The sequence below is a fragment of the Rhipicephalus sanguineus genome, chromosome 3 (assembly GCF_013339695.2).
Source record: "Rhipicephalus sanguineus isolate Rsan-2018 chromosome 3, BIME_Rsan_1.4, whole genome shotgun sequence".
In the NCBI taxonomy this organism is placed as follows: Eukaryota; Metazoa; Arthropoda; class Arachnida; order Ixodida; family Ixodidae; genus Rhipicephalus; species Rhipicephalus sanguineus.
In genome coordinates this window covers 169,365,612-169,375,096 of record NC_051178.1, presented here as the reverse complement: position 1 = coordinate 169,375,096, position 9,485 = coordinate 169,365,612, and the positions used below count along the sequence as shown (strand labels likewise).

At 45.8% G+C, this 9,485-nt stretch overlaps 1 protein-coding gene across 1 annotated transcript in view; it reads right to left on the bottom strand.

Annotated features, from left to right (window-relative positions):
* Positions 1-3,878: 3,878 nt before the first annotated feature.
* The window catches only part of LOC119386077 (basic salivary proline-rich protein 4-like), a 6,377-nt gene continuing 770 nt past the window's right edge, over positions 3,879-9,485 (bottom strand). The window contains exon 2 of the mRNA XM_037653425.1: positions 3,879-3,939. Coding sequence (XP_037509353.1) covers positions 3,879-3,939 — 61 coding nt within the window. The remainder of the gene's footprint in view (positions 3,940-9,485) is intronic.

Sequence of the window (9,485 nt, the reverse complement as noted above, 5' to 3'; positions counted from 1 at the left end):
ATACGCCGCCTTTGGTGAGCCTTGGTATCTGCCAGCAGACAATTACATACTCGGTCTAACGGAGAAGCTTCACCTGGAGGAGACGAAGAAAATGTCAGAAAAGCAAACGAAGCACATAGAAGCGATGCAGCAAGCATTTGACAAACATAACATGCACTTGCATTAGGTGATACGGTTCTACAGTGTGGAGAGGATATGGTGGTCCTAGCACCAAACTCGTGGGTTCGTTTAAGGTTATACAATCTGTAACAAGAGCTCTCGGGACCACAGCGGCAACGCGACAACAAACGATGCGATGGAAATAGTAGCCATCAGCAACGTGATCGCGTATGTGCAGCGGAGGGATAAAACAAAGCCTGGGAGAGCGTATGGGGAGCCAAAGTGACCAACGACAGATGTGGTGGAAACGAGGGGAGGGGGTCTGGGTGGAGAATTAGAATAAATCAGATCATGCTTGTGTTTTGTGTAGGTCAGTCTTGCAATATGTTATATCTTTGAAACATGATTGAACAGTTTACACCTGTAAACATAACGCGAAGCGAGAGTTCCAATTCATATATCCGAAGAGGAAAAAAAAATTATGTGGAACAGATTGCTTTTATAGATCCCGTCTGGTTCCTTTAGAGATCCCCTGCAAGTTATAATGTAAGTAGGAGGTCGGCGAATCGCAACTGCAGTTAAACCAGGCATTATTGCCGCTGCGCAGTGGCGCATATCAGTGTTGCGGAATGGGCGCGTCCATTCCATTCCAATTCCATTCCGGAGAATTAAAACCTGCCGCAATACCATTCCTTTCAATTCCTCGCAATGAAAAAACTCGGCCCATTCCCACTCCAGGAACGGCTGGGCAGTTCAATTCCATTCCTGTAATTCCTCAACGCAGGAAAGGCATCTTGATAGTTTTACCGACTTAAGGACAAACGCCCCATAAAGCTGATGTCATGAGATGCATTAAGGGCCACTAAACCACCAACAGACCAGCAACAGGCGCAGGTAAGTACAATGCTATACACATTCGCTGTGACAAAAATCAATAAGTGGTTCCCACTGTAAGATTTCCTTTGTGTGTGTTGGTTGTACAGTAGCTCCTTTAACTGCATTAGTCGTTTTCCAGAATCCTGAAGGTTTGATCTTGTTTTGGAAACTCGTAGAAAATTTTCATTTAAAAGCTTACTTTCCTTGTGTTCTCATCTGAGCACTTGTGCAAACATCTAGGTGCAAAGAAGACGAAGCAAAAGAACACTGTAGACAAGATAGGCGCCAATAGTGTTTTTTTTTTTTTTGACAGCGAAGCTTTATTTCTCTCGTTGGTCGGAAAATTTCGTCGAGTAAATGCAAGACACCAGGCTCCTAAACCACCAACACACGCTCGCGCTCCCGTACTCCTCTCCTGGCAGATGCGCGCGCTCCTTGCGTTTACACCTCAGACGCTGAGGAATGGCATTTGGCGAGGTGGTCGGACGAGCCGACGAACGCGTTCGCAGTAGACTCGTGCACCACTGCAACGCCACAACTAAATTTTGACCTCTGGTTGGTTTAGGGGCCCTTTAACAATTGAAGGCAAATGGCATGTCCTTTTTAGGGGCGAAGCTCCTTAAGGCGGCACCCGTTCGTCCCTCGTAGTTGTCGTAGTCGTAGTGCGTAATCAGTCGTAACGCTAGTACCAGATCTTGACCTCCAAGGTGGTGCCGGTGGGAGATTTTTCCTTTGCGTTGTTGAACAATAAAAAATTCGCAGCGTGCGCGTTAACTAAAAGCCGAATTCTTCTGTCTCTCATTCCCCATTAGCAGCTATTGGCATGTTCCAGTAGGAAACGTTTGTAGAAGTAGAAGTGTAAGTGTTAGCTAAAAGCCGACTTCTTCTCTCATTCCCATTAGCAGCCATTGTTTACCTCCAAGGTAGTGCCTGGTGAGATTTCTCCTGTGCGTGATTGAACAATAAAATTTTGTTCAAAACGCCGTTGATTGATGAAATAAACCAACGAAAGACGCCAGATGTTTTGTAAAAGCAAAACGAAAGAACGCCAGATGTTTCTAAAGCAAAACGAAAAGACGCCAGCTGCTTAACGAAAGACGACAGATGTTTTCTAAAGCAATGGTTTTCTAAACAATGAAAATTCCCAGCGTACATGTAAAATTAAAGTGAGCTGCAAGTCGTCATAAATCATCGAACCTTTAGTATAAACGCGCCCGATCTCACGTCGGTGATGATGTACTGGGCAGAATTCACGGAAGATTCACGGTTTACCGATGAACCTCCGCAGCTTCGCCCACTCATCATCATTCACTCCGTGGATATGCTGTGATTTTTTTTGCAATCAGGCATACAGCATTGAGCTCAGTATTCCTTTCAATAAAGCAAACCACGAGATAAGCGTCGAAACCACATACTTGATGACAAGGCACCTGTGAACAATGGGAATACCCTCCCACGCGTTCCCATTAAAGATTAGGTTGCAGCTGCATTGCACTTCACACGAGGACTTCGAATGACGTCAAACGGCCCTTCTTTCTCCCAGCGTGTGTTTCCCACTTTCATATATAAAAGGAAGAACCATATATAAAAGGAAGAAACTATCTATTATAAAATATACTCATGTCCTGCGCGTAGACAAGAAGTTATTTAGCCATGCAGATCGTAATCAACTTGAATGATTTGAGAAATAGACGAACCAAGTAAACTTCTAATTTAAGCAAAACTAGCAGGCCTCGTAAGAGACTTCGGTAGCCGAGGTTACTGACACTGTCCTATTGAGAGTCCTCGCCTCCGAAAGGTTCCTTGCAGCGACAGACCAGACAAACTTTATCAGGTAGCGCCTGCACAAAATCAACATCTTTCCTGCGAAATAATTTTTCTTGGGCTCGTGAACGTGTGAAATGGATCTCTGGTCACGGCTACAGCCCTCCTCCTCGGTCGAAGTCTTCGAGCCGATTACTCCCTGGCTATCGGCACGGTGATGCTTACGCTTCCGCAGGACTTGCACGCCATGCACTTGGGACAACGGTAGCTCCGCACTGACGATGTTGTCGGCACCGACTTGGACGAGCGACGAGAGCAGATGCGCTTCTGGCCCATCGTCACCTCCACCTGCGACGAAGCGTCCGTGCCCTGTCGCTGCTTCTCGGCTCTCTTGCGGCGGACAAACTCCTCCAAGCAGTCGAGGCACGGTTCGGGCGACTTCGAATGCCTGCGGCGCTCAGACCTCCCTCCCTCTTCCGAACCGCTACGGCCACCGATCTCGAACTTGATTTTCAACTCTGTTTCTTCAGAGTTCGAGGACTCTGGCTCGGGCGCCGGCTCCGGCTCGGTCTCGGGTTCGCTCTCGTACCAGCTCTGCTTCTGGACAACTTCGATGATGGGAGGGGAGAGCGGTCGCGACTTGGACCTAGACGGCGGACGAGACTGGGGCTTGGGGCTCTTGGGCGGCATCGAAGCCGGAAGGGATTTGCGCCTCGGAGGCATTGACGAGGACGGTGGACGCGGCGGCGGCGGAGTGCTTACCTGCTCAAGCACAATGCTAGTGCCCTGCGGGAGGACGCGCAGAACTTGCGATCCGCTCGGGAGCCCCGGCGCCTTGCCCATCGGCGCGTTGGTCTCTTCCAGGGAGATGCTTACGCTCACTTCGCGCTGCTCTTCGTCCTCTTCGGGCGACGGCGGAGATGGGGGCGGCGCCTGCTGCACGATCTTGTAGACGGTCTTGCGCGACATCTGATTCCTGCTATTTGGTCGCCTGGTCTCGGTGGCTGGTGGCTCTTCTTCATCGCGAGGCGCTGCCGTCAGGAAGATGATCGTCTCCGAGTTCTGCGCAGAACGACTCATTGTTGCGTCGAGAATCGAAGCCTTGCGAGCGAGGCGACGTCCCCAGGAATTTTCCGAGACTAGGTGCAGGCGAGCTTGTCGACGAGGGACCGACGCTTCAGCGTCTCGCAGTCGCAGGTCCTGATAGCAAGGCCCCGAGGTCACCGCCTTCAGTCGCACTCCCTGCGCTCGCCCGACGCTGGTGATGGCTGCCTGCGACTGTTCCCTGGCCGTTCGAAATCGTGACCACGCAGGCGCGTGTCGCGGTCCAGAATTGAAGCAAAAGAAGAAGCAAGCAGCCACCCAGAATATTTCAAAAAGGATCTCTATAACTACTCTACCTCTATATTACCTTTGAAATCTTCATAGTAAATCGTCTTACTTTCTTTTCCTAACTTGACCTCTCCTCCTACATTTCACCGCAAGCTTCTTGAACGATCTCCCGCAGTGGGTAAGTGCCATCTCAAATAGAGCAACAAACCAAGAAAACAGTAGTGGCCTCATTTCTTTCTGCATCAACTTTTCTTATTACGCTTTGACGCAGTGACATACACATATGCAGACATACTCACGCGCTCCTCCTGAAACCTAGCCAAAAAAAAAAAAAATTACTCGCACGGTGTCCTATGCATTCGCCTAAGACGACTCGCCGGCGACAGATCAGCCTTCCATAATTAATTCACCGCTCACTCAATTTTCTTTGGTTATCATGATTTATATACACAGCCATGCTTTCACTCTCTTTGTATGGTTTTCGCTCCCCTATAGACGTCGGTAAGCCGAGTCACGCGAACACCCCGCTTCTCTACTCCCCAAGCAACTGGCGCCGCTCCGCGGAAGCTTTCCATGACGTCTGCGGGATCGTCGTGCTTCCGTTATTTATCGCCTCTGTTTCACGCTTTCCCAAAGACTAAGTTAGAGCCACAAGTGAGTGAGTGAGTGAGTGAGTGAGTGAGTGAGTGAGTGAGTGAGTGAGTGAGTGAGTGAGTGAGTGAGTGAGTGAGTGAGTGAGTGAGTGAGTGTGAGTGATGTGAGTGAGTGAGTGAGTGATGGAGTGAGTGAGTGAGTGAGTGAGTGAGTGAGTGAGTGAGTGAGTGAGTGAGTGAGTGAGTGAGTGAGTGAGTGAGTGAGTGAGAGTGAGTGAGTGAGGAGTGAGTGAGTGAGTGAGTGAGTGAGTGAGTGAGTGAGTGAGTGAGTGAGTGAGTGAGTGAGTGACGTCACCTTAGCGCACATTTACACGGGATAAACTTACAAATAGGATAAATGCTCTGACAACTAGATTTGAACCCTGGGCCTCTACTACCGAATTCAGATGGTGTATACATATACTGAGCCACAGGTGCATATGTCACCAGGCGTAATAGAACCTTAAAAGCGTCCCGCCTACAAGCAAACGCATTGACCCGCTTGGCGCGTTTTTTTACAGCGCTCACGGCGTATCGTCGAGGCGCCATTCGGTCGAATATGGATGGTGCAGGTAAGTACAATGCTATACACATTGGCTGTGACAAAAATCAATAAGTGGTTCCCACTGTAAGATTTCCTTTGTGTGTGTTGGTTCTACAGTAGCTCCTTTAACTGCATTAGTCGTTTTCCAGAATCCTGAAGGTTTGATCTTCTTTTGGAAACTCGTAGAAAATTTTCATTTCAAAGCTTACTTTCCTTGTGTCCTCTTCTGAGCACTGGTGCAAACATCTAGGTGCAAAGAAGACGAAGACAAAGAACACTGTAGACAAGATGGGCGCCAGCTTACGGCGACAAGCTCGCCGTAAGCTTCTTGAATACGCGAAGGCTCAAAACAAACCTTTTAAGCTATCCATTGATAAGCGGCGCATTGACACAAACACCTATGTTTTTTATCATTCTAGCAACGCAGTTGTGCTGTCCATGAGATAGCTATAGGTTAACACGCGCACGCGTAAGCGGTGTACAGCGAAGTCACCATCTTTATCTGTGTCCTTTACTAACATTCAAAGCCTACCGCCCTAGAGGGATGAATTGTGTTCTTATTTAGATGATAGTGATGCAGACATAATAATACTCACGGAGACCTGGCTTTATCCTGAAGTAACCAACGAAGAACTGTTTCCAGATAGTGACAACTATATGATATATCGATGTGACCGCGTTGATAGAAGAGGAGGCGGCGTGTTAATAGCGGTGAAAAATACAGTCCCATCATTTCACCTTGATACTAACTCTTCTATAGAGACAACTTGGGCTGTATGCATTACAACTTATGCTAAAATACTTATAGGAGCACGTTATCGCCCACCTGATGCCAATTCCTCCTTTCCCGAGGTTTTGCGTGATAACACACAGCGAGCTACACAACTCTATTCAGCTGATATAATATACCTTTTTGGTGATTTCAATTACCCTCTCATTTATTGGCCTACCATGTCTACCACATGTCGCATCACATCAAATTTTTTAGAAGTAACTCTCGACTACAACTTATCACAAGTTGTTCAGCAATTCACCCGTGGTACCAACTTACTGGACCTGGCTTTCACTAATGCACCTGAAACTACTGGAGCGATTTCATGCGCAGAAGGATTTGGCGACCACAAGCTCATTCATTTCCAGATAAATTTACCTGTAATGTTTACAGGCGCAGTGACCAAAACTATCCGTGATTATAACCGTGGTGATTATGAACAATTTAACACCGAATTAAAATTTTTTTTTATCACGAGCATTTTCTGCCGTCATTTGCCTCACGGACCGTAAATGCCAACTGGATTCTTTTTCAAGAAAGAATATTACAGCTAGTAGACCAGTTCGTGCCTCTAATCTCTATATCGAACGATAAGACTAACCCTTGGTTTACGAAGCAGCTTCGAACATTACGGAATAAAAAAAAAAAAACGTTCGTATAATACCGCTAAACGCAATGATTCTGCTTCATGCTGGGAAAAATACAAGAGTGCTTGCAAGAGTACTGTAAAGCTCTAGGCGCAGCGAAGAAGAAATATTATTCACAGGACTTGCCCTCACTTATCAAAAATAATCCTAAAAAATTCTGGCAAATAATCTCTCCTTACAATAAGTCTTCTAATCGCGTTACATTACATGATGCCAAACTAACTCCGCTTTCTGACGAAGCTTCCGCGATTGCCTTCAATGCATATTTCGCCTCAGTTTTTACGAAAGAAGATTGTTCCAATGTGCCATTTGTCCCTGATCAGCCCTTCCCTTTCACGGCTCCCATCACCGTCACTGCAGAAGGTATCGCGAACCTCATCACGAATCTTAAAGTCTCAACTTCATCAGGCATTGATAACATTAACTCTAAAATACTGAAGAACACCAATGATATTTCCAGTCTCTTTCTGTGTCTCATCTTTAACCAGTCTCTGTCATCCGGTGAGTTGCCTAAAGACTGGAAGATCGGCAAGGTAGTCCCCGTATTCAAGTCCGGTGACAGGCACTCGCCCCGTAATTATCGACCCATTTCACTAACATGCATATCCTGCAAACTGCTTGAGCATATTATAGCATCTCATATCTATGATCACATTGAATCGAATAACTTCTTTTTCCCTAATCAGCATGGCTTCAGGAAAGGCTACTCAAGTGACACTCAGTTGTTCGAATTCACTACTGACCTTCACTTTAATATGAACAGTAACGATCAAACCGATTGCCTCTTTCTCGGTTTCGCCAAAGCTTTTGATACTGTCCCTCATTGTCGTTTAATCTCTAAATTGTCTTCTCTCTGTATCGATTCATTAACACTATCTTGGATACGCAACTTCTTGTCATCCCGTCAGCAATTCGCGGTGGTTAACGACACTTCATCTAACATTTGCGATGTCACGTCTGGTGTTCCCCAGGGCAGTGTACTGGGTCCATTACTCTTTTTTAATATACATTAACGACTTGCCTGCTAACCTTTCATCCACAGTTAGGTTGTTCGCGGATGATTTCGTCATCTACCGCAAAATTCAATCTATTGACGATCATTACACTCTCCAAAATTACCTTAATCTAACCTACAGGTGGTGCAAAGCTTGGCAGATGACCCTTAACGCCTCTAAATGCAAGTTATTCTCGTTCACTAAAAAGCGTACTAACTCATCCTTTCTCTATACTATTGATAATAACACTGTTTCAGCCACACTATCGTACAAATATCTCGGCGCTCACCTTTCATCAGACTTATATTGGACTACGCACATAGCAGCTGTTTCTTCAAAAGCCTCCCAGTCTCTCGGCTATCTGCGCAGAAATTTGCGCAACGCTCCTTCTCACGTACGCGCATTATCATATCTAACGTATGTTAGCCCACAATTAGAGTATGCTTCATCCACATGGTCACCCCATCAAGATTACCTCATCCGTACGTTGCAAGCCGTCCAGAATAGGGCCGCGAGATTTATCGCCGGTAACTACAACTATCATTCAAGCATCACCCTAATAAAACAAGACCTTGCATTAATGTCACTGGATCAACGACGCGTCGTTGCCCTTTTATGTTTATTTCATAGGTACATCTACAGTAACAAATTCCACTGTTTGCCGCTTCATCTTCCTCTGCGCACATCTCGACGCATTCACAACGCACGTAGTTTCATGCGCATTCATGGTCAGACACAGGCATTTAACTCATCACCATTACCTCGAGCCATAGCACATTGGAACGGCCTTCCAGATCACATTGTATCCATCTCTAATCGTGAAACTTTTCGTGATAACCTGACTTCGTTGCGTTTTTCTATTGTATAACTTTGTTGCACCTTGCTGTTTATCATTTGTATTTTTTTTATTTCTTCTTTCTTGTTTTTTTTTCTTTGTTTTTTACTTTTTGTCTGTTTTTTTTTTCAATGTATATACTGATGCCCCCCTTACTCAATGCCCTTTAATGAGCCAGTAAGACATTTTGAATAAATAAATAAATAAATAAATAAATAAATAAATAAATAAATAAATAAATAAATAAATAAATAAATAAATAGTGTTTTTCTTTTTTACAGCAATGCTTTGTACCTCTCGTTGGTCGGAAAATTTCGTCAAGTAAACGCAAGACGCCAGGCTCTTCAACCACCAACACACGCTCGCGCGCCCGTACTCCTCTGCTAGCAGATGCGCGCGCTCCTTGCGTTTACACCTCAGACGCTGAGGAATGGTGTTCGAAGAGGTGTTCGGACGAACCGACGAAGGCGTTCGCAGTAGACTCGTGCACAACTGCAACGCCACAACTAAATTTTGACCTCTGGGGGGTTTGGGGCCCTTTAACAATTGAAGGCAAACGGCATATCTTTTTTGCAATCAGGCATACAGCATTGAGCTGAGTATTTGTTTTAGTAAAGAAAACCACAAGATAAGCGTCAAAACCGCATGATTGATGATAAGGCACGTGTGAACCATGGGAACATCCGCCCACGCGTTCCCAGTAAAGATTAGGTTGCAGCTGCTTTGCACTTCACACGAGGACTTCGAATGACGTCAAACAGCCCTTCTTTCTCCCGGCGTGTTTCCCACTTTCTTATATAAAAGGAAGAACCGTTTTTCAACTCATTCAGTTCTTTCTAAGACTGTCATGGAAAGACCACGGAAATTAAAGACACCAGAGGAACAGCGTAAATGCAATGCTCGACGAAAGGAACAAATTCCTGCTGGAAATAGTCGCGGAACCAATCACAGTCTACCACAGCGACGACAAAGCGATTATCATTACCATT